This window comes from Vanessa cardui, chromosome 15, assembly GCF_905220365.1.
Source record: "Vanessa cardui chromosome 15, ilVanCard2.1, whole genome shotgun sequence".
NCBI lineage: Eukaryota > Metazoa > Arthropoda > Insecta > Lepidoptera > Nymphalidae > Vanessa > Vanessa cardui.
In genome coordinates this window covers 9,246,166-9,273,027 of record NC_061137.1, presented here as the reverse complement: position 1 = coordinate 9,273,027, position 26,862 = coordinate 9,246,166, and the positions used below count along the sequence as shown (strand labels likewise).

Below are 26,862 nucleotides of genomic sequence, written 5' to 3'. Positions count from 1 at the left end.
AGTCAAAATTCTGTCTTTTGTCATATTAGACGCATTTGTGTATTAATATTTAAAGCTATTCTCATATCGCGTCGTTGACAAATATAATGGTCAGAAAATAATGAAAATATTGCTAAATTAGTGGCAGTCAAAATTCTGCCTTTTGTCATATTAGACGCATTTGTGTATTAATATTTAAGGCTATTCTCATATCGCATCATTGAAAATTCAAATATACCCATATCACTACTCAATACAATTGAATTAAAATTAATTCTAAAGATCTACATGAAATGCAAAGAAAGCCAGTCAATTTGAAACAATATTTAATTCAAATAAACTCGTATTCGGGCACGGCGTAATTAGGATTCGTTACGATATTTTTATTGAGATATCGAACAAAGTGAGAATATACAATGCTCTCACCGCCGATCGCCTTCCAGAACGTCGCAGATTCATGTCGCAGCGCCTCGTCTTGACCGCACTCCTGATGTCATAGAGCAATGTACTTTAGTAGAATTAATTATTTCTAGGTATATCAGTTCATAAACGGGGACCGCAGATTTAATCCGGCAAGAACTACTACAGTAACAGCCTGTACATTTCCCACTGCTGAGTTAAGGCCTCCTCTTCCATTAAGGAGAGGGTTTGGAACACATGTGGCAGAATTTCGATGAAATTAGACACATGCAAGTTTCCTCACGATGTTTTCTTTCACTGGCGAGCACGAGATGAATTATAAACACAAATTAAGCACATATTTATATCGGTGCTTGCCTGGGTTTGAACCCGCAATTATAGATTAAAATGCACGCGTTCTAACCGCTGGGCCATCTCAGCTCAGTAAGCATTCAAAATTCGAATTAAAAGAAAGAAGCCTTTACCGTCTATTAATAACGAATTATAGACATATCTATGTTATAATATTATTAATGTGAAAGTAACTGTGTCTGTGTATCTGTCGCTTCTTTACGAACAAACCGCTGATACGAAATTGATGAAATTTGGTATAAAGCAAACTTGAAGTCTTAGAAAGGACATAGGGAAGTTTTGCTTGACATATGACAACCATCGACCTAAAAAGCGTGCGAAACCGCGGGCTAAATGACTAAATGATATAGATTAAACCATATACCTACTTTTCTTAATATACCATTTCTTCATTCAGTATTGTAATATGATATATAGGTATTATAAAAAGTTACCTTGCAGTAAGACTTGCGCAAAGATGTACTTTCCGATATAGATTCATGATGATGTTTAACGTCAGCTTTCCGATCACCAAAGAATTCTTCGTATTTGGTTTTTACCACGTCATAAACCTTAAGAATTTTTATATCAAGTTATTATTATTATAAGGTATTTCCCTTTTTATAGAATTAAAGTCCCTATAATTTAATGGTAGGCAAGCAGCAGCTTATGCTGATTTTAAGAATTATAAGAAGTAAGGTTCTTAATTATAAATAAAGTTGTTCTTATAAACTTTACTAAATAATATAATTATGCTTTATCCGCTTTGACTGAAGTCTACCAAACTTAAAGAATGCGTATTATTTATCAGAAGATCTAGATTTGAATTCGAGTCTTAAGAGCGGCCTCTTACCGGGAGCGTTCTCGTGAATTATAAAAGATCAGATTTGACCATTACATAAGAGAAAAGAAATGGAAATTATAGTGCACAATCTGTAATGTTACAATATTTAACATTACATCAATGAGTGAGCAAACAAGAATCGAGCATTACAGCTTTCACTGAGTCAACTGCATGCTCTAAATCGAATCTTAGAATATTACATTACATACGAGTGGTAGCGGTGAAAGACCGCCTCCATCAGATAATTTTGGTATAATGTGTATCCAAAACCACGAAATAATTTTAGTCTTGTAGATTTAACTAATCAATGATCAATAACTATTCATAATACTAATATTATGAAATATGTCTGATTCACCAAAATTATTGGTCAAGGAATTCTCGAGATACTAAATGAAAACTTCAACGTGTACGTGAATAAGCCTGTCGATTACTCCGATAAACAACGGACTTAAGTGAAATCGAAAGTCAAGCGATGTGAGATGTGAAGTGATCTTTGAACAAAAATACATACCGTATTTCCTCCTTGTTCGTAAACATCTTCTATAAGAACACTAAACGGCTCTTGATATAGGGCTGATGTCCAACTTTGAGTGAAATATTCATACAAATCATCTATAAGCTTCATCTGTAAATAAAATAGCGAGATTATTTATATCTGCTTCTATATCTTTACTAGTCTGAACTAGTAGTACATATACATAAATTTGGCGCGAGTAAAACCAGTCCAACTAGTAGTATTATTATACTAAGATATTTTGATTAAAAATATATTTGTAGAATAATTGGTCGAAAATACTTAGGTCTACGTCTTCGAAATACATTGTCTGATACAGTACGTAGATCTCGTTCAAAATGAATCAACTTTTTGACAAAATCAATTGTGATTAGAATATATTGATATTCTAATAGTCTTAAACGTCACAATTAACAATGAGCAGTTCTTGAGCAGGCAGTGTCGTGGCCGAAGTTTCCTCAGCAACTGAACAGAACGTACGACCAAAACACTTATGTTATAAAATATATAAGACGCCTTACAATGACGTTTTAAAAAAACAATAAAGCATTTTTAACCTTACACGACGTATTTCAGATGTGACGGCCAATGTTAATTACTACTGTTACTCCCTATTATTATTACATGCAAAAATCTAATCTTACCATAAATATATATAACATTTCAGAATTTTACCCTTACCTTATATCTCCCAAGGAGATTATTGAAATACGCCTCATGCTTTCCATACAGTTGAGTTAGAGTTTCGCAGGAAAATTGCCTCTTTGAAAGGCAAGTAATAGATTCGATACAATGCAATGCATTTATTTGAAGCCTAAAGTAGTTCTGTCGTTTATCCGTTTCAAGTGTATGACCCTGGACGAAATTAAATGTACAATCGGGGTAAGAAAATTTTTGTCACCTTAAGATCTATTTTCGTGTGCTCAGTATGAGCGATAATCTGCTTCACTTATCGAGAATGACATTTTGCGTCGCAATTATTTGATGTTTAGATTCAAAAGGTACTAAGTTTTATCGCTTCTTGGCATCCTTGTCAGAGGAAAGCTACTATATGACCTCAAGTTACAGTTAAATCATATTTAATTGCCAATTTCCTTGGTATACATCATGGTACCACTCATTCACCAGCTGTTGTACCGCAAAACACCAATATTGCTTTGAAAAATCTATTATTGTTATCTCATTTTTGACACATAATTAAGATATCTCATCTTAGATTAAATAGTCGGATACCAAGTGACAGTATAAAGAATGATTTTTAATGTATATAGTGATTATGTATGGTGTACCCATACATTGTCACTATATAAATTAAAACTAGATTGTAATCTAGTTTACCTCTTTTGGGAGAAAGGAAAAACGTTTACTACCCAAAAATCGTAAAGCAACTTTTATCGTAGTAATTATATCTAGCGTATTAGAGCTTGGAGGAATCTTGGTATTATAACTTTATATATTATAGGTTAAAAAATCATACCTGCCAACGTAGTCAATACTAGGGTAAAATAGGGCTGATGAATTTAAAATAATGTTGACGGATATGATCAAGTAAAAAGAGCTACTTCAAAATACTATATCTCCTAATACATAAACCCATAATACACTTGTAGCAAGTCACTTAAGTGGAAAATAACGAGGAACAATAAGCAGATTTACCTGATTAGGCAACAACTGTTTCACTGCCATCGGTATATCCCGCCCAGGCCTGCGCAGGCGCATATAGTGGAGCGGCCCCGGCAATGTTGCAGACTGAACAATTGGTGATTCAAACTTCATTACAGGTTGCCATCGACTGTAAAAAATATTCGGCTTTATATGAACTATTTTTTTACACATTACATTTATAAATTACATTCTCTCTATTCTTTCTCCAGTGGTGGATCCAGGATGCCGTCAGGAAGGGGTTTGATCACGCTAAAAGGTAGGTTTTAAACGTAGTTACTAAAAAAGGATCATTTTATTCTGCTTTCGGTAGTGTAACCGTAGCTAACACGTAATAAATTTGATATATAACTATCAGGTTGATTTTAAGACTTATTTGGAAAAACTGAGATGTTTTTGGAGGTAACTTGTGCCCTTTAGTAACTTTCTGGAACTTTCGACTCCTGAATCCAACACTGTCCTTATCTATTTCATAATTTAATGGGGACCTTCCCATCAAGATGCCTATGGATCTAACACTACACGACCGAATAGAGTTACATAACATAACAATAATTAATTGTTAAGAGAAACCTTTTAACAGGAACGTTAGATGATCGACGCGTACTCATAATACTCGCGTGGGAACTACGACATCTGAAAGTATTTTATAGAAAAGTTAATCAGCAACTCAAATAGCTCAGTGAGTATATTTTTCAATTCATACTCAAACTCAAATTACTTGATTCATGGAATCAAGTAATTTGAGTTATTATGGTCCAATTAAACACTACCACCGGTTTGGAAAAAGGAACACACTGACCTGAGAAGAACCAGCGAAAGAAACTCAGCGGGTCTTTTTTGTCAAATCATTTAGATACATAATTGTTTATAAATAGAAACAGCCAGGAGGCGATCGTTTCATTCCCAAGGTAATCAAATTTAAAATATAAAATTCCCAATTCCAGCCTAAATTTGCTTTAAGTCGGGTATTTAGATCATATAAAGTTGTTCTAACTTATCTTTTACGTCTGTATACACTACATCTTGGAAAAGGAATAACAACGTTATGAATAATACATACAATAATTCTGATATATATATATATATATATATATGTATATATATATATATATATATATATATATATAAATAAACTTTATTCAAATGGGCTTTTACAAGCACTTTTGAATCGTCAATTAACAATTAAGTGAAGCTACCTCGGGTTCGGAAAGAAGATTCTACCAAAAAGAACCGGCAAAAAACTCAGTATAAAAAATACGTCACAAAACAGCAATATTAATTAAGCATTTACTAAATACACGTAAACTTAAAAGTAAATGAAAAATTTACGTCAACAAGCAAGAACTGTATCGTGACGTGAGCTCCGATGACAGCGGATCGAAATCAACGCTGCCCGTCATGAAGGGATCGAGTTTTTGCAAAAAAAGCCTCGCCAACTGCAATAGGAACAAGTTCTGTTTTACATTTATGTATTCTTGTGAAACATTGGCACAATTACTTGATGGTAGGGCTTTGATCACATATATACCACCAAACTGACTGTAAGCATTGACTCCCTATAAAGTATTTTTGGTCCAGTTTGAATGATGAGTGAGCTAGTCTATTTGATTTAATATCTTATTACTATAAGTATTTAAAACAGGATATTTGCCATGGGTTTTATTTTTATTTGGTGCAGCTCGATATTTCGACATTATCTACGAATGTCTTGTTCACTACAAGATATTCCTAGATATGACAAGTGTAAGAAAAATTTTAATATCCGAGTTTCAAAGGTTGGCGGTGCATTGTCGGTGTAAGGAATGGTAATATTTCACGCAGCTCTAAATTCTATAGATGGTGGAACTACACACACTTACCATCAGGTCTGCAGATTTATTTTATAAAAAAAATACGAATACGGGTCCTATCAAATAACCTCTAAAATTTGCATTATTAAAATGATATAATAATTAAATATTTCATTCACACTATGACGTAAGAGCACAGTTCTATCAATCTTAATTACTGGTTATTCAATACTTACCGCTTCACCAACGTCCTCGGAGCAGTAGTATTTGTGAAGATATTGTGGCGCATAGAGTCGACGCGAATAATTTGCACAAGGACCGGCGCCGAATACGTGAGGATCATTAGTGTCGAACAACGGTCCGACCACTAGACCACCATCATACACCAAGCCACAGTCATTTATAGCTGAAAATTTTAATTGATATTATCTTTACAAATTTTCCAATCACTATACCTAGAATCAAAATCTCGTAGCTACTTTTAATACATATAAAAAATAATTCAAGGTATATTTCAATAGTAGATTTCTGCAGAAACTTTTTTGGTAATATACACACACAAACAAACACACACACACACACACACGCAGTTAATCTACTGCGAAACATCAATTGATATTTTCAATTTTCAATGTTCTGAATTTAAGATGTAATTCGATATGAGCGAGGTCGGTGAATTGATCAATCTTTCAAGATCGACATAGGCTATTTACAAAATAAATAAAATAAAAAGGCTAATATAAAAATTATATATTTAGGACTCTCTTTTATCCATACTACTAAAAAAAATAACAAAAGCGCGCGAAACTGAATTGAACCGCCATTTCTTTTTTCTTTTTGGGCGCGAGCTGTAAGGTCGATAATGACACGACTTATTATTTTTTAAGTGTGATTTGTGGTTTATTTGGATTTGTAAGCACAACTGAGTATTTATTTCTCTCATAATGTATGATTTGGTGGTTTATTTATGTTAAGATAATTTCGATGTTATTTTCAGTGAGTTACTAAATTTTTTAAAGTAATTTATATTTTTGGATTTTTTTAATCTATTTCACTTATGTACGCTACATATATGTATATATATGGTCAATACCTTTGAAAGCATTCAAATCGATAGCTTTAATGCCGAAATAGAATAGTGCAAAACATGGAAGGTGTAAGGCGTGCAACGGCGTCATGAGACGAAGAAATTCCACGCGAGATTCTTGCTGAGACCAGCCATTCAAATAACATCTTCGGTATATGCGGACACCGAGTTTTTCTATACTAGCTTGAACTCTTTCATCCACCTTAGGAAATATTGAATACATATAACAACGTATTTTCTTTAACATTTTTGTAAGCTCAAATTAAAAAAGGCAAAATTAAGAAATAGGAAATCGTTAGTGATTCAAATCTTTACAAATATATCATTTTGCACAGTATAAAATAAAATCGCTTACCGCTGTCTGTCTGTGTGTGCTTAGATCTTTAAAATTACGCAACGGATTTTGATGCGATTTTTTAATAGATAGTGATTCGAGAGGAAGGTTTTTGTATATAATACATGGATAATATAGTAAAGAAACACTGACAATTTTAGAAATTTCTACTGTGATGTCGTAAATAAACAAATTTTGTAGTAGGTATATTCAATACCAACTTTGCATTCCTTACGAAGCCGGGCCAGGTCGCTAGTTTTAAATAGTTTAAAATAATACCTAGCTACATATATAAATTCTTATTCTCATATGAAAATAATAAATATTATTATTTAATTTTCTTTTCATTTCAAGTTTTCTTATTGGTATACTACTTACTGTCTCGTTATTGAAGCAGTTAACTCTCATAGCTGTGGTATCTTCTGGTGGGAAAGGTTCAACAAAAGCAATGTTATTGGGTTGAATCCCCAACTCAAGTAAAGCAGCGATACAACTATACGCTTCTATACAATCTCCATACACCACTACTTGATTGTCTTCACGAAGGCCGCAACTACTGTTTTCTATTATAAAGACCGGCTTGGATTAACGAGCATAGATTGCCCAGTGGTTAGAACGCGTGCATCTTAACCGACGGTTGCAGGTTCAAACTGAGGCAACCACTACTTGAGAATTGTGCTTAATTTATGTTTATAATTTTGACGACCTCCATGGTAGGTGGTGTGTACACCGGTTTTCATGGGTACGCCACTCTGAGCTCCCGGGTTCGATTCCCGGCCGAGTCGATGTAGATTACCATTAGTTGTCTATGTTGTCTTGGGTCTGAGTGTTTGTGGTACCGTCGTTACTTCTGATTTCCATAACACAAGTGCTTCAGCTACTTAGATTGGGATCAGAGTAATGTATGTGATGTTGTCTCATATTTATTATTATTATTATTTATTAAAAAAAATATATATATCTGCTGGTCGGCGGTGAAGGAAAACATCATGAGGGCCTGCATCTCTCAAAAAGTGGGAAATTTACACGCTATTGTTGTTTTTGTTGGATTAAAATGTCAAATAAATTAACTCTAATTTAAAGTGTGTCAAAATATGTACAAAAAGAATAGTTTAAAATGAATATCACAAACTGAATTCTGATATCATCCACATCAGCTTCCTAAGGCACGTGTTGGCCTCGAATAGTGAGTTGATAAGCATAACATTCTCTGGCATATCCGGGGACGTCGGGACATAATCCGGCTTGTACTTTGGGTTATCCATTAAAACTCTATGGCAAGGTTTGCCTTTCCTAGATAAGAGAAACAGCATTACTGTTACGTACATAAATTATAAACAGCATTATACATATATAATTATAGCAGCAAAATAATTTCATTCCAAAAATCACACACTTGGTGCTTAGTCAGATAAATCAATAAAAACAACGATTCTATTTCCAGAACTATTTAATGGTCATCACTGGCGGATGATGTGAGATGTGAAAAACGAGGCATGCTCTTGGATTTCGAGAGAAGTCAAACTGTCAATCGGTCTTATTAAAATGAAAAATGTATGAACAAAATACGAGATTAAATTTTGCATTGTATCAGATCTTTTATGGAATCCGAGTAAGCATATAACTCCAATCCTAATAGTCAGTGGTAGTGGAATCTCATCGTTGGGACGGCCAGCACATTCAGAGTGAACTACACTAGTTATACTCGCCATGCCAGCCCGCAAGATGCCTTTTAGAAGGAACCCAAGAAGATCATAGGAGGAGGGGAACAAGTGTGTTTTTAAGAATTCCATTTTTAGACTATGTGACAAATAAAGGAGTTACTAAATTTCGTTTTATTTCATGCGCGATGGTATTGAATAATTAAAAATTAAAAACCGACATATTCAAGCCTACTTCGTTAATAGTAATCAAAAAATATATTTACGCTACTTCCTTGGCCAACTCTATAGAATCCTTCAAATAGTCAGGATGTTGGAATTGTTGACCACATACTAAGACGAGCTCGTCATAGAACTTCATTCCACCACCCTTCAAATGAATACATTTCTTCTTTCTATTGAACAAATATATTTAATTATAAATCAATACAAATTATTTCATAAAATATCGTATATATATAATAAGTAGATATATGTATTTTATAACGTTAAGCAAGCTTTTTAATATAATGTAAATATCTATAGTAAATAAGTAAAAAGTAACAACCTGTAAACTTCCCACTGCTGAGATAAGGCCTCCTCTTCCATTAAGGAGAGGGCTTGGAACATATTCCACCACGCTTGGTGGAATGCACGTGTGGCAGAATTTCGACGAAATTAGACACGTGCAGGTTTCCTCACGATGTTTTCCTTCACCGCCGAGCACGATATGAATTATAACACAAATTAAGCACATGAAACAGCGATCCTTGCCTGGGATTGAACCCGCAATCATCGCTTAGACGCGTTCTAACCACTGGGCCGTCTCAGCTCTTTTGTAAATATCTGGCTACTCATTATTATACTGACCTATCGATCTGGATCATAACTGCAGACATGACATCGACATAATAGTAAAACGGCAGACTCTTGAGGTAGCGGTCGGAGTAGCATCCGTCGCGCGGCACGCACGTCTCCGCGGCGTGCATGCTGTCGGCGACCGTCGGCAGGCCGTGCGCGGACACGAGCGTTATGTTTGTAAACGTAAGGTACTCCGCCGTGGGCCTACAAAAATAATAATGGGAAACATCACGTACATTACTCTAGTCCCAATGTAAGTAGCTAAAGCACTTGTGGTATGGAAAATCAGAAGTAACGACGCTACCACAAACACTCAGACCCAAGACTCGGCCGGAAATCGACCCCGGGATCTCAGAGTGGCGTACCCATGAAAACCGGTGTACACACTATTCGACCACGGAGTTCGTCAAACAAATAATGTTATTTGATCTATTAAATATGGGCCCCTATTTAAAATAATTACTAATAATCTTACAAATTTATTTTATTTACTTCGTGAATTTCGACGACAGAATAATTGTAAATTGCGTGATAATTAACGGTTTTCAACCCAGTGTTTTGGCTCTCCACTTAGTTCTCTGATAAAACACCGACTCGTAATTTTAAAACTGCGAAGAATATGTTCTCTTACCCTAAAAGCAACGTTTCAATGAAGGCGAGTCCCGTGCGACTGGCGCCAACTACAACGATGCTGCTATTGACGTGCACCTTCGGAAGACTGGTCAGAGGTCGTTCTAGCGACCACAGGGCAAACGGCGTTGCGCTACAAAAGTTAAAAATGTATGAACATTTTTAAAGTTACAAGTGCTTTTTAAAAATGACTCTTAAAAAGCGTTGAAGGCCTTTTGCTACGTCGTACTCCTGTCTCCAATAGTATAACATAGACGTAACGAGTCTAAAATAACAATCGAAACCGAAAAAGATCCTTCGCTCCTGCCTTATTTCTAATAACGAAAGCCACCTTAGATTGTGTGAGAAATCATTGATAGCCCAAATATCACCATAAATTGTATAAGGAATACATTGTAACAACTTGGCGAGTAATATTAAAATATGAAACTCACATATCCTTGACAACCTTATCTCCTTTTTTACCAATAATATTCAGCATCGAACGACGCGGCCGCACTGGCAACATGTGACCGGCTAGCGACATGAGGTTACGACTTGGGCTCTGAAATTTTTGTGACGAATACTACAATATTTCAAAAAAAATATATAAAATGACCCTCCCTATTAAATATTCATAATAAATTCATACTAAAAATGACAACGTCAAATTAAACGTAATATCACATCTGTCATATTTTTAAGTAAACATTTGTTTATAACAAATAATTCTTAGAATAATATAATTGTATTCAGTACTGGTTATACTTACCGCGTCACCTTTGGCAAAAAGTCTGCAAACCCAGAACAAAGTTGTATATTTCGTCTGCCTTAGTACGTCTCTTAAATACCATCGTCCATGGGGATCCATGATCGGTGCCATAACACAAGCTAAAATCTACAAACATTAATCAAAGATACAACAACAACAACAACAACAGCCTGTAAATTTCCCACTGCTGATTTAAGGCTTCCTCTCCCCTTGAGGAGAAGGTTTGGAACATATACCACTACGCTGTTCCTATGCAGATTGATGTAATACACATGTGGCAGAATTTCTTTGAAATTAGACACATACAGGTTCCTCACCACGTTTCCCCCTTACCGCCAAGCAAGAGGCGAATTAAAAACACAAATTAGGTACATAAATATTCAGTGGCGCTTGCCTTGGTTTGAACCCGCAAGCATCGGCTAAGATGCACGCGTTCTAACCACTGGGCCATCTCAACAACAACAGCCTTTAAATTCCCACTGCTGGGCTAAAGGCCTCCTCTCCCTTTGAGGGGAAGGTTTGGAACATATTCCACCACGCTGTTCCAATGCGTGTTGGTGGAATACACATGTGGCAGAATTTCTATGAAATTTGTCACATGCAGGTTTCCTCACGTATTTTCCTTCAACGCTGAGCACGAGATGAATTAAAAACACGAATTAAGTACATGAATATTCAGCGGTGCATGACTGGGTTTGAACCCGCAATCATCGGCTAAGATGCACGCGTTCTAACCACTGGGCCATTTCAACTCAATCAAAAATAAAAAAATAACTCTATTCAAATAAAAATATCATGAGATAATATCACGTACAGAGGCATCGGTTCCACATCTTCTTGATTCAGCCTCCAAATTATACTGGGTCCTAATTGAAGTAGCGTCTTCTAGAGGCCTAAAAATAATTTTAAGCTAATCATAAAAAAAGTAATAGTCTGTGCGAAAAAACTAGACAGAAAATTTAAAAAAAGAATGTTTAACAATAATGATAAGTATTATGGAACCAGCTTTACCCGGCGGTTTTTCCAAACTGATACGACTTGGGAACCTTGAAGAAAATAGCGTACTCTTTCCTTAAAGGCCGGCAACGCACCTGCATGCCTCCCGTTACTACAGATGTCCATGTGTGGTGGTAGTCACTTTCCATCAGGTGAGCCGTTTACAACCTATCATATAAAAAAAAATTTACCCCAGTACAATTATGCCGATCGGTTGATTTTGACTAAGAAAAACGTAAGATGACAACGAATCGGATTCGAGGCTTGTTTCAAACAGTGCTAACAAATCTTGTTTCCTGGGCGCGTGTTCTAACACGTCATTTAAGTTGGGTATATCATATGCTTCCGCTTCACGTACTCTTATATCTCTAGAAAAACAAATGACTGTTATATATTTGGATTTATTATTTTAGGAGATTGTAACTCTGAGTTTAATAATTAATCCTCTGAGAAAGTACTTTATGAGCTTATGTTCACACACAAAAATAATAAATAAATGCAATAATACTTAAAAAAGAGTTTGGCAGCTCTGAAGTTCATGTTTGTAATTTTTGGAAATAAATATATTTAGGTCTACGAATTATTCTTCCCTCTCAGATATTTTGTAAATCTTTTCCTCCAAATAATTTCAATCTTACTATCATTGAATTATCATGAAATTAGTTAATTAAAAACTGAAACGTACCTCAATTTTATCCTTATAGTTTAGGGATGTTTTACTTACCCTCTTACTGAGTTAACATGAGCAATATACAAAGTCTCGTTCATAAATCGCATTCGAAAACTATAAGGTGTTACAAGCTGAAATTATATGAAGATTTTATTTATTTAAATTCGAAAGTTTTAATTAACGAGTAAAATGTAGTATGCAAGACCAAAGTCCTAATTTCTAAACTATGATGCTCGTGAGCTATTTAATAGTATAATACGAAGTAGTAAAAAAAATATATGCTTTATTATTTTTACTCATGACCAAATGTTGTATTTAATTAAAATTAAAATACGCTTTATTGAAGTAGCCTCTAAAAAGTACTATAAATCATCATCATGTAAAAGATTCGCTTCGGATACTTTCAATAAATGACACGAACATTTAAGGATATCGGATTACATTTAAACTACACACTACTTTATTTCCTAAACAATTGAATTGTTAAGGAAATAAACCATAAGTAAATTAACAAAACAAAAAATAATGATTTACATTATTACATTATCGTCTCTGTAGATAAATAAATTAAAAAAAAATACCGTAAAATGTTCTAGAAGCGGAAAACACGTGTGGCTCGATGGAAGACACATGACACAATAATCTCTATCAGGAAATAGTTCATAAGCTGCTTCGAGCATATCAAAACCATATCTAAATCATAAAAAAACACATATAATTTTACAAGACAGTTCAACAAAAAATATAATATTGCTAACAAATCAGTTTACAACAACAACAGTCTGTAAATTTCCCACTCTTGGGCTAAAGCCTCCTCTCCCGTTGAGGAAAAGGATTGGAACATATTCATAATAACAGTTTAAGAAAGAACAATACATCATTCTCCAGTTCTATTAACCATGTTACACATTACCTAAACAAAATGCAGTATCAAATGAATGCAATTTAATTCTAAGATAAAGACCCGTTGCATCAATAGGGCACAGATATTTCGCTAGTGTCACATAGGATTTTTGAAACACGGAGTACTTTGAACGGTAATACAATATATTTCGAATAACGATAGATTACTTATTTGTTGAATGTAACAAAATAAAAGGCCCTATTTCGCCTAAAATCAATTTCATTACATAATAATTATTATTCGTTTTGTCTTCTTTTATTTTTTTCCTCTTCTACTTTTATCCTACACAGGTACCATAATATTAAAACATGAAAGTAACATACCTCTCGTCGTAATCGGGATGCATTGCGAATAGTTCCAGTAAGAAAGCATTTGGGGCACCGGAATAACGAGTAGGTTCCGGTACTTTGCATTGTGCTACTGCATTTGAAGTAGGAGTTGCTAATATATCCAACAGAAATAAATACTGTCACTTGACTTATAAGACCATATAAAGTGGCAATATTTGTTAACCAAAAATGTTAAGACTTAATTGCTGTGACAATGTCAAAAAATAGTTTTACCATAGAATATCTCATTTTTGCGTTACTAAGAATAACTTATTTATCATACAAATTATTAAAGAGACAGCTAATAAACAATGAATCTTTAACACAACGTAACCCTTATTGACTTAATAAAATTTATAGTAATTAAATGTTTATTGACAATCGAGACTTAATTTATCCTCAAATTTGAGAATGAGAACCATAAAACAAACAACCTGATTTTCCTCGTGGATATAAATAAAGATCAAAGGGTTTTATAAAAAACCTAAATGTCTATCAATTAATAAGACATCATATGCGGATTAAAGTTAAACAGATAACACAAATTGTTGCATGAATAGCTAAGGAGACTAACACTTACAGAGTCGTTTTGGTGTTTCCTTGACGAGGTATTTATTTTCAAACACTGATTCTTTTCTACGTTGAAATTCTTGACCATCCTCGGAATATCTGCTAAATTTTTTTGTCATTTATTTTTTAAAACTTTTCGTGTGTCATTCGCAAGATTAACCATTACCAAAGGCAGCTATTTTGTTATAAAAAATTGGGCTATAGATTCGCTAAACAAGCATACTTCTGGTTCTAGAATAAAAGATTTGTGAACCAAGGAAACAAGGAAACAAAACCAATAAGACGTCAAGATAAATATATACTTTGCAATAAAGTTAAATGATTATTACTTATTTTGATAAGCAATAGAAACAGATGATCAATGTATGATAATGTATTTATTATAAGGTAATTAAAAAACATTCTGAGTATAACTTTGTCGAGCCACGACCGTAACAAGAGAATAGTTAATGCGTAATACAGAAATTATCTCGAAACTTAACAAGCACAAGAAAGACAATTCCAAAACCGTTAATTCCTCTAGTGAGTAATTAGCATCGGATAGATCTGCAATGTCACCTTATCTATAAGTAATATAAATCTATACTTATAATAAATCTGTAGAGAGGCCATTTCTGTACATGAAATTTATTTAAAAAAAAACTATCAAGGGATGATAAGGGATCGCTACTGGTGCCAAAAATGCAATCAGTAAAATTTTTGTCTGTCTGTCTGTCTGTCTGTCTGTCTGTCTGTCTGTCTGTCTGTCTGTCTGTCTGTATATTCGTTATAGAAACAAAAACTACTCGACGGATTTTAACGAAATTTGGCACAATTATTCTTCCTACTCCTGGGCAGGTTATAGTATACTTTTCATTACGCTACGATCAATAGGAGTAGAGCAGTGAAGGGAAATATTGGGAAAACGGGAGAAGTTACTCCATTTTTTAAGCTTCCGTCGCGTGTGCAGCCTTAATGGTTAAAGCTACATAGAAATCATGTACGACACAAATGTTCTTAAATTATTATATAAAAATAAATTCCTCGACAGCATATGTCTATCTTTCATAGTTGACTCACAATAACACGTGAAACTTCCGGAAGCTTAGCAATTCGGAGCTTTCTGACTATATTTGTCTACTCTTACGTTTACAATACTCTCACTCATCCCTAATTACAAAAGTTCACATTATTACCTATTCAATAAAAAAAAGAATCATGTAAATCGGTGTAGAAACACCAAAGTTATACATGAAATACGCTATAAGTCATCGCGCGTGAATGCAGAATCATGCCATAAGGATTATTTTTGTGTATCGGTTGCCGCGTTCGACGCGCTACGCCGCGGGAGGTATAAAAAGGCGGCGGGTCCGCGCGCCCTATCCGAGCCGGTGTACCGCAAGGTTCCGTGCTCTCTCCCATCCTGTTCTCTCTATACACCTCGGACATGCCGAGAGCGAGAGGCACAGAGTTAGCCCTATTCGCGGACGACACAGCTGTGTACACTACGTCCCGCTACCCCGTCTTTATTAGGGCGCGTCTCCAATCCGCGATGAACGCGCTAGGCGCGTGGTTCCGGAAATGGAATATAGAAATCAATCCCGATAAAAGTGCAGCAGTGTACTTTTCTCACTCAACCCGTCGCCACCCGGGGTCAATAACCCTGTACGGCAAACAACTCCCCTGGCAACCTAAGGTTAAATACTTAGGTGTTATTCTAGACCGACGACTATCGTTTAGACTTCACATCGATTACATAAGGAACAAAGCCGCCTTTGTTCTAAGTAGATTGTATCCGTTGCTATGCAAGCGTAGTAAAATGTCCCTTAGAAATAAGGTAACAATTTACAAAACTTGCATACGACCCATCCTATCATACGCTAGCGTGGTGTTCGCTCACTCGAGTCCTCACAACATAGCTAGACTACAGGCTATTCAAAACCGCTTCTTACGCATTGCCTCGGGCTGTCCGTGGTACATGCGTAACGTTGACCTCCACAGAGACTTTAAAGTCGAGTCAATAGCTAAGCTATTCAAAGACCTCTCTATTAGATATTTCGACAAAGCGTCGCAACATTCGAACCCCCTTATATCCGAGGCGAGCAAGTATAGCCCCTTGGAGTTACCCTATCCGATCCGTAGGCGTCCTAAGCACGTCCTACACGATCCCGTCGACAGACTCACTGCCGACAACATTACCCAGATAGGTACAGTCAACACACACCGACCCCGCCGGCGGGGTCGAGGTCCCTATTTACCGACACGTCGGCGCCTAGGCGTACGACGTTGAATGCACACGTCATTCCTCCCTGGAGTCGACGACGGCGTCCTAAGCCGAGGTCCGGCCTCATAGGAGGCACCCTTAGGATGCGCGTATTCTGGGCCCTTCAGTGGGCCCCCATCACTAGGCCTGAGCATATAGCTCGCCTACCCCACCCGGTGACGCTGTAGAGGCCAATAGGGCCAACAGCAATACACATTTCGAAAAAAAAAAAAGCGCGAGCTTCATACAATATTTGGCTGTTGATGCGAATAGACGTTTAGAGTGTTCGACCTTATTGACAGACAATAATTGTTATTTACCAACCGTGCTTTTCAGCGCGACTTTTAGTCTAAGCATATTATTAGTTAAAATTTTATTTCTTTATAAGTGAAGTAGTAGTAGGTACACATTTTAGTTATTGTGGTAGTGTTTAATTATATTAATAGTTTATTTTCGTAATTATCATATAATAATAATTATTACTATATAAGTATATCATATAATTATTACTATATATGTAAGTAGTGTTTAATTATATACCATATTTAGTTATTATATAATATTAATAGGTTTCGTAAGTGTAAGGTAGCTTTGGTTACTGTTGATTGAAAATACACAATGCCACCTAAAAAAAGACCATCTTTATCTCGAAATTCGAGAGATGCTAAGAGGATGAGAAATGCGCGTTCTCAAGAATCGGCAGAGGAAAGAGCACATCGGTTAAACTCTATGAGAGTTAGTGCCTCAACTTCTCGAGCCAATGAAAGCTCTTCAGAGAGAGAGATGCGATTAGCAGCTGACAGAGAGAGACGAGCTACATCACGGGCGTCTCAAAGCTTTTCTCAACGAGAGCTGAGGCTTACCATTGACCGAGAACAACATGTGTTATCCCGAGCAGCTGAAACTGCTTCACAGCGAGAATTGCGTCTCACAGCTGACCGCGAACGACAAACTTTATCTCGCGAGTCTGAAACATTTACTGAAAGGGAATTACGTCTCACAGCTGACCGCGAACGGCATGCATTATCTCGCGAGTCAGAAACCTTCACTGAGAGGGAATTGCGTCTCACAGCTGACCGCGAACGGCATGCATTATCTCGCGAGTCAGAAACCTTCACTGAGAGGGAATTGCGTCTCACAGCTGACCGCGAACGTCATATATTGTCTCGCGAGTCAGAAACCTTCACTGAGAGGGAATTGCGTCTCACAGCTGACCGCGAACGTCATATATTGTCTCGCGAGTCAGAAACCTCCACTGAGAGGGAATTGCGTCTCACAGCTGACCGCGAACGTCATATTTTATCTCGAGAATCTGAAACTTTTACTCAATATGAAGACCGTTTGACAAATGATAGGGTGCACCACAATATTATTAGATCTCTCGAAGATGAACATGAGCATGAACAACGACTAGAGTCGGTACGCGAACATTACAATTCTTTGAGACAAGAACGATTAATAAGTTTGTCTAATGAAAGATTAAGAATCGAAAATATTCGGTCTCTTGAAACGGACGAACAGCGAGAGGCCCGTCTTACTGCAGACAGATTTCGACATAGTCTTAATAACTTAGATGTATACATAGAAGACCAACCTAGAAATACGGTGGCATGGTCCGACAAATATAAAAGTGGGTTTGCTTATAACCTCACAATTGATTACAAATCATCTTCTGTAATAGGCGATATGAACGTGGTATGTTCTTTTTGTAATGCTTCAAAGTGGAGTAAGGAGTCGGCTGGTTTCTGTTGTTCTGGAGGCAAAATAAATTTGCCTTCATTCGAAGACCCACCGGAACCTTTGAAATCACTACTTTTGGGGGAACATGTGCAATCTAAACAGTTTTTAGACAACATTCGCACTTATAATAGTGCATTTCAGATGACATCCTTTGGTGCGAAACAAATCTCCGAAGGTCCTTTCATGCCTACTTTTAAGATACAAGGTCAAGTTTACCATTTGATAGGATCTCTTTTGCCTGAAGACCAACCTAAGTTTCTTCAAATATATTTTGTATCCGACTACGACGAACAGTCGAATATAAGAAATCAATATTTCCCGAATTTAAATGCTGAACTCATTTCACAACTTAAGAACATGTTGCATCAGGTTAATTCGTATGTATGCAGTTTTAAATCGGCATTAGAAGCTCTTCCTGGAGATCATGATAACAATTATAAAATTGTTATAAATGCCGATAGGCGTCCAACGCAGGAGCACCCTGGGCGTTACAATGCTCCATCCACGAATGAAGTTGCTGTGGTATTGGTCGACCAGGAATGTGATAGGCGTGATATCGTTATCCGTTCTAGAGACAATCGTTTGCAACGTATTTACGAAACCCACAGAGCTTACGACAGTTTGCAATATCCTTTGATATATTGTCGAGGGGAAGATGGTTATAATTTTGCTTTATACCAAACTGATCCGCGTACAGGCGCACCTATTTATAATAAAAAGATTTCATGCCTTCAATTTTACTGTTACCACTTGCAAGTAAGACGGAATAGGTTTGTATACTTGCAACGTTTTCGTGGCTTATTCAATCAGTTTATTGTAGACATGTACGCAAAAATTGAAACCGAAAGATTAGTTTACATACGATCTAATCAAAGGCAGCTGCGCGCTGAAGAATACGTGCACCTTCGCGACGCCATGCAGCAAGATAATGATACGGTGAATATGGGCCGTTTAGTTATTTTGCCCTCTTCTTTTACTGGTGGTCCACGCTACATGCACGAACGTACTCAAGATGCTTTTTGTTACGTGAGAAAATATGGACGTCCCGACTTATTTATTACTGTAACTACCAATCCTAAGTGGGATGAAATCACTCGGGAGCTTCTTGAGGGTCAAGCACCGCATGACCGTCATGATATCATCGCAAGAGTTTTTCATTTAAAATTAAAATCAATGATAGATCTACTTACCAAAGATAACATTTTTGGAGAAGTATTATGTTACATGTATAGTGTTGAATGGCAAAAACGCGGCTTACCCCACGCACATATCCTGGTTTGGTTAAAAGATAAGGTTCGACCTAATGATGTAGACAGTTTAATCAGTGCTGAAATTCCAAGTCCGATTGCAGATCCTGAGTTATACGACATTGTTAAATCTCATATGATACATGGTCCATGTGGTGTATTTAACGGAAATTCTCCTTGCATGCAAGACGGTCGTTGCACTAAAAGATATCCAAAAGCCTTAGTGGATGAAACTGTAACAGGACATGATGGATACCCATTATATCGTCGCCGTTCAAGAGATACTGGTGGTTTCACTGTTGAAAAGCGAGTATCTGGACAACAGGTTATTTTAGGCAATAGGTGGGTCGTTCCGTATTCTCCTGTGTTGTCCAGAGCATTTCAAGCTCACATAAATGTTGAAATGTGTAATAGTGTAGAGTCAATAAAATATATTTGTAAGTACATTAATAAGGGCAGTGACCAAGCTACATTTGCTTTGAGAAATGAACATGATGAAGTTACAAGATATCAGTCAGGCAGATATATAAGTTCTTCAGAAGCTGTGTGGCGGATCTTAAGTTTCAACATTCATGAAAGATTTCCACCTGTGACTCATCTGGATGTTCATCTTGAAGGTATATATATTTCATATACCTTCAAGATGAACATGTATATATTTCAACGCCGAAAATGTCACAGAACGGTTAGAGAACCCTAGACAAACAACTTTATTAGCATTCTTTCGACTTTGCCAAACTGATGATTTTGCAAAATCTCTTTTATATGAGGAAGTTCCATCGTATTATACCTACGATAAGCAACGAGGTGTCTTTAATCGAAGACGCCGTGGCAGGCCTGTAGATGGTGAGTCAGGTATTTTCAAAGAACATGTTCTTGGCAGAGTATACGCCGTTCATCCTAACAACGCTGAGTGTTTCTATTTGCGATTATTATTACATACTGTGCGAGGACCAACCTCATTTATAGATTTGAGAAAAGTAGACGATGTTGTTTTTCCCACTTATCATGCAGCTTGCCAAGCGCGTCATTTGCTAGAAAATGATCAGCATTGGGATGACGCTTTAGCAGAATCCTGTGTTAGTGATAATCCAAGACGGTTACGTAATTTATTTGTAACATTACTCACATTTTGTAATTTGTCAGATGCTGTACAATTATGGGAAAAATATAAAAACAAATTTTCAGAAGACTTTCTTAGAAATATATCTAACAACGATGAAGGCACAACTAATGATAATTTCCGTGATCTTGCCATAAATCAGTGCTTATTAGCTCTTCAGGATGAGTTAACAGCAGTTGGCGGTAAATCACTATGTGAATATGGTTTGCCAACACCAACCTCAGTCGGAGAAGTAACTAATAGGGAATATTCCGCAGAGATTAGCTACAACTTAATGGAACTGCTGACAACATTAGAAAACGGTATCCCAATAATGACTGCAGAACAACGTTCAGTTTATGATCGCTTGTGCAGAAGTGTCCAAAATAATTTGGGAACAATATGGTTTTTAGATGCACCTGGAGGAACTGGAAAGACCTTTTTGACTAAATTAATATTGGCTTATGTTCGAAATCAACGTAAAATAGCTCTTGCCGTAGCTTCATCCGGGATAGCTGCAACATTGCTACCAGGAGGTAAAACGGCTCACACAATGTTCAAAATACCAATTGATTTAGATTGCACGGAAAGTCCAACCTGTAGTATTTCAAGAAATAGTGACAAAGCTAAGGTATTACGCGAGTGTAATTTAATCATATGGGATGAATGTACGATGGCCCATCGAAAAGCAGTAGAAGCAGTAGATAGAACTTTAAGGGATATAAGACAAAATGATCGACCAATGGGCAGTATCACGGTTTTATTTTGTGGTGATTTCCGACAAACCTTACCGGTAATACCACGGGGAACCCGAGCTGATGAGGTTAGGGCTTGCCTGAAAAGCTCTTATTTGTGGCGTGATATACAGTCGGTGCATTTGACTATAAACATGCGAGTGAGAACTGGAGATAACCCGGATGATAGTCAATTTTCTGATACATTATTAAAGATTGGTGAAGGTACCTATCCACAACTACACCAAGGAAAACTTATTCTGACGCCTGAATTATGTTGTATAGTGCAATCTCAATCACATCTTATATCGTCAGTTTACGGTGAAGTAACAAATATATTGAATAGGGACAATTCTTGGCTATGCGAAAGATCTATTTTAACTCCTCGCAATGATCAGGCAACTGAGATTAATAACAAAATACTGTCGAACATACAGGGGGAAAGCAAAGTTTATAGATCAATAAATAGAATGGTCGATGAACAAGAAACTATTAATTACCCGATAGAATTTTTAAATTCTTTAAATATGCCCGGACTTTGTTTTCTCATTCACGAAATTTGTTTAAAAATTGGCATTCCGATTATTCTACTCCGAAATTTAAGACCACCAAAACTTTGCAATGGAACTCGACTAAAAGTAACCCAGTTGCAACAAAATATAATCGAGGCTCAAATTTTAACAGGTTGCGGTGCAGGAGAAACCGTCTTTGTTCCCAGAATACCCTTAATACCAAATAATTTTCCATTCCAATTTAAAAGGACGCAATTCCCAGTTTCGGTGTGTTATGCAATGACAATTAATAAGGCTCAAGGGCAGACTTTTCATGTTGCCGGAGTAGATCTCGGTGTCAGTTGTTTCTCTCATGGTCAGTTATACGTTGCTCTTTCCCGTGTTAGCAGTTCTAGAAATCTTTATGTTCACGTGCCGGACGGGTCAACTTTCAATATAGTTTACCCGGAAGCTTTGCGCTAAAGTATTTTGGTTCTATAGGTACTTAAGCCCCATGTGAACGTGATGAAAATAATATTACCAATACATTTTAATTTAATAACACACAAGGAGTTACACGTTGACGAAGTCACAGGCACAGCTATCTATACTTTTCTGCCGGAAGTCACTATTCCACGCGGACGAAGTCGCGGGCAAAAGCTAGTCTAAAAATAAAATATAAAAAGTAAAAAAGGGCAATTTTAATATTACAAACAAACGCTCCAATTTTATCATACTAATGATAAAATTGGAGCGTTTGTTTGTAATATTAAAATTGCCCTTTTTTACTCAATGTATATGTATGTATACACAGTACATATATCAAAATAACACTCTATACAATTTTTGTCTGTTTGTTCCGGCTAACCTCTGGAACGGCTAACGGCTGATAACTGATATAATAAGGAGTAACTTAGGCTACAATAATTTTATTTATTGTTAAATTTAAACGCGTACAAGGTCGCGGTCACAGTGTAACAAATATAGCACCATTACACTGTTAACCACGAGACTACTCTGTGGAGATGATAAAGCATAATTACATATCTCTTACAATTCCCCCAACATACATAAAACTTAAACCTCAGACGCATCAATAACTATTCCACTTTTAAGTATAACTCACCTTTGTTTCTTTTCTTCAAAGTCTTCGTTCATGAAGAGACGCGGCAATCTTAACAAGTCCGTGTCAATGTTCACAATATCGTACTCCAGTTCATCTTCCTCGTCTTCCAAAAGCTGGAGGATGTCTAGTTGTGTGTAAGGGATCTGATGTGAACGAGCCTTTGTGTCTGCCTCTTTGTGAAGATCATTAAAAGCATCTTCCTCAAAAACCCAAGTAACCTAAAATAAATATCATGCGTTATGTTGTAAACGGCGCTGCAGCACAACATTCAACGTAACTTTAAACCAATTATCATGACTATTGTAAAACAAGCAGTTCAAAAAAAAAGATGGTTTGCTCCTTAAAAATATCTGTGTACGATTTTCTGCCTGTATTTACTTTCTTACAAAAAGTCAATACAAATATTTTCACGTGTAATTTTGTATTTAAAATATTGAGAATTTGTAAGTAGTACGAATGTTAATTATACAATTACGCGCTAAGTATAAATTGTTTAAGAGTCGATTTATATAATTTGCCATATACGCGGACACAATTTTGAATCCAATACAAAATGGCACGTCACCAAGTTTTCAACAGCAAGACATTGAAATTTACAAACACTTGGATTTCGAAATTATACTCTTTAGACATTGCAATAAATTCCAAATGGAAACACTTTAAATACATTTATATCACTATTTAAAATAAAACGAATTACCCTGGACTTTGTGTCTTTCGTTGCAATATCAGTACTAGACTCCTGCTTAGATTCTAAGACAATCCCAGTTCCTGTGAAGAAGCTGACGTGCGATATTTTGCTTCAAATATTTGATTATTATTTTGCTCACTTAATTAAATACATTACACATGTTCAATCGTTCCTTATATTTACCTAATAGCGGAATCACGTTCTCGAGGCTTCGGTGGCCTATCAAGATGTCGAAGGCCGGAAAATGAAGAAAGCTCAAAGCTCTCTTCCAGAGCCTCGTAGTTTATCTGAGTGTTAAGACACATAACACCCACTGCCAACTCTTTGTGCTGTTGCAATTTAGAAACACCGAACATATTTTTATTTTCCATCACAATTTATAGAAATTTATATTAATCAAAACTACAAATACCTACTGAACAAGGAAAGCTGGCAAAAACACAATCGTCATTTTAATTTAAAAATCTTAGCTAACCTGTTTTTGATAAAAGGCAAACTTCTATGTTACTATCCACCAGGCTACAACAACAAAAAAGAAAGTTAAATAAGATTAGCACATGCCTCACAAACAAGCAACACTCGTTCAGACTCCGGATGTCTCGATATAAGCTCGCTGATGTAGAAGTCGCCGTAGAGTTCTCGCAGACGTGTCGAGTGACGCTCTATTATTGGCACTAAATCATCGTTATCTTCTTCGCTATTTACAAGTAAATATAGTTATTCATAAATAAGTAATTTCAAGAAAATTTAAAAAGAGTCTTAATTATATAATCATACGGAACTAACTACTATATTATTACATTTTTATAATTTCCTAACAACAGCACAACAGCAAGGAAAATAAACCTATATCGACCCTTGCTCGTTAAAAGAATAAATATTTAGTTGCAAAAGTCAGTCTCAGAAAAAATCACTGGAACCCTGATCCTATAACTAGAAAAACCCTTGCTTAGGGATCAGTACCTTCCAAAACAATTTCATTATATTACATCTATTCTAGAGCACTAAGAAGATAGGCCAAATTGAACAAATTAGATAACAACTGTACCAATTACTAAATTACTAGTAATTATCAAGTAATTAGGCAGTTACATAAAACAGATAAAAAAGAAAAATAATAATAAAATCTAACACTGCTCGACGAATCCTCAATCTAGGGCTAACTTCTCGTCGCTCAGCTACCCATAATGAGGGGAGCTGATCACCGGGAACACCTCGTTCTATAGCCTGTGTTCGCTTAAACGAAGCTTCAGAACGTGACTGACCCGGTACTAATACTAAAAATATTATTTTAAAACTTAATATAAAATATATTGGGATTTTAAGCATACTCTAATTTAACACGAAAAATCAATTTTAGGCAAAACCTTCTTGAATTTTGAATAATTATATAACTTACAAAGAAAATTATTGACAGATTTTAGAGATTATTGGAATTTGGAAATAGTAAGTTGGGGGTGTTTCAGTCTCGGGTCTCTGAATGGGCGTAATTGAAAAATTGCTGCTGCTTCTGATATATATCTGATCACACCGAACTGCCATGCCAAAGGCTTACAGAGGAATTAAAGAATGCACCCAAGAACGAACCGTAGTGTTCAATGTTTGTGGTATTTGGCTAGGCTCTATTGAGAAAGATTACCGCCCTTAAATTGGGCCTGTATAAAATTGAAATGTTTACGTAATTGAGACTTACGTTGATAGTCAATCAATGGTTTCATCATTCCAATGTATTGTAGATAAGGATCGTGCATGAATACGGACTTCAGCATGTTATCGACCACTTCGCGAGCGTAAACTGGGTTCCAGCATAACATATGTATGAAGAGTGTATTCCTGGCTTTTAATTCTATAGCCCTAATAGTAATACATTCATAATAAAATTATGATATTTAAACAAAAATATTATTAGGTGGATCTATTAGTACTTTAGTTACGTAAGGATATATAGTTACAGCTTTTTAATGACTAAAATTATGTATTAAGTACTTCTTGCTTTTGGAGGTGAAGGTTTGGAGCTAATTACAAGTCTTAAAACGAACATTTTTTTTAACTTTACATTTTTACTAGTAATATATTCCTAAAAATGTAAACAAACATAATTTTTTTCATAAAGGCAGTTTTCACTACAGTAATTTTCAAAAATTATGTCCATTTTCGAATAATAATAATTGCTAATTATAAAATTAATTGTTATATTCATACTTGAACTTGGTCCAAACAAAATCTTCCCAAGCGCCTGGGTTAACCGAAGGTGCTAAAGGATAATCTTTCAATACTAAAAAGCCGACGATTGTTTCGTTTAGATCCAACTGGCATATCGATAAAATACAAGTTTCGCTAAAATATGAGGTTAGTTAATAAATTTAAAAATCTGTATCTAAAGTGAGTTACGTATAGATAATAAATATTCTACATTATTTGTTTTTTTTAGAAGCATTATAATAATAGTAAAATAGTTTTTCTTAAATGCATATAAAATCCTCGTTCAAATGTATATAACATTATGTTTTAATATTTTAGAATAATTGAAATATGTAAAAAACATGTTTTATTTATTTACAAATTCAGCGTATTTTTTTTATTGAACGCTCTCTCCACCTATTGCGTGGAGTCGGGAGCATCCTTAGTTGACATCACTTGAGTATAATCACAAAATGAACTATGATTCAACTTCATATTTAATTTCTTTTATATTATGTTGCACTCACATAAGATACACGATATCCGATTGTTCGCAAACACGAAAATTCTTCGACATAGATTCAGTAACAAGAGGCATTATTGATGGAGCATCTTCTATCAATGCGAGTCGCAATCGCCCTAGAGGTGTTGCGCGTAGAATCCTAGACACCATGCTTGAGGTATAATTGATTTATCTACAAATTTCAATCAAATTAATCCTATATATCCTATACAATTATTATTTTAAAACTATTTTTTATATTCTAAAAACTTTTTAGGAAATAATCTTGACATTTAAGAATTACAAGCAAAGAACCATTCAAAGTGACATTATATTATTTTAGAAACTATTATAAATATTCTATTTAAAACTCTTTAGACAGCAGTAAAAAATCTGTACATTCAATATAATTATATTCAGTATAATGTATGGATACAAATGTTGCAATTATTAATCTTAAGAAGCGAATCTGTAAGAACTAACTCGAAA

General features: G+C 35.6%; 1 protein-coding gene across 1 annotated transcript; it reads right to left on the bottom strand.

Annotated features, from left to right (window-relative positions):
• Positions 1-310: 310 nt before the first annotated feature.
• Positions 311-26,558, bottom strand: LOC124535910 (cilia- and flagella-associated protein 61-like). Its single transcript, XM_047112312.1, has 30 exons — positions 26,399-26,558; positions 25,893-26,027; positions 25,384-25,544; positions 24,823-24,967; positions 24,252-24,387; positions 23,874-24,019; positions 23,700-23,781; positions 23,000-23,217; positions 15,694-15,773; positions 13,742-13,859; positions 13,096-13,207; positions 12,569-12,645; positions 12,036-12,212; positions 11,663-11,741; positions 10,849-10,974; positions 10,532-10,641; positions 10,099-10,230; positions 9,477-9,671; positions 8,894-9,022; positions 8,099-8,259; positions 7,345-7,529; positions 6,639-6,834; positions 5,782-5,951; positions 5,085-5,191; positions 4,326-4,388; positions 3,747-3,882; positions 2,772-2,945; positions 2,088-2,201; positions 1,185-1,301; positions 311-466 (listed from the first exon to the last, which is right to left on the bottom strand). Exons 1-30 carry the CDS (start codon positions 26,542-26,544, stop codon positions 311-313), a joined length of 4,083 nt encoding a protein of 1,360 aa, XP_046968268.1. The 5' UTR covers positions 26,545-26,558.
• Between the last annotated feature and the right edge of the window lie 304 nt (positions 26,559-26,862).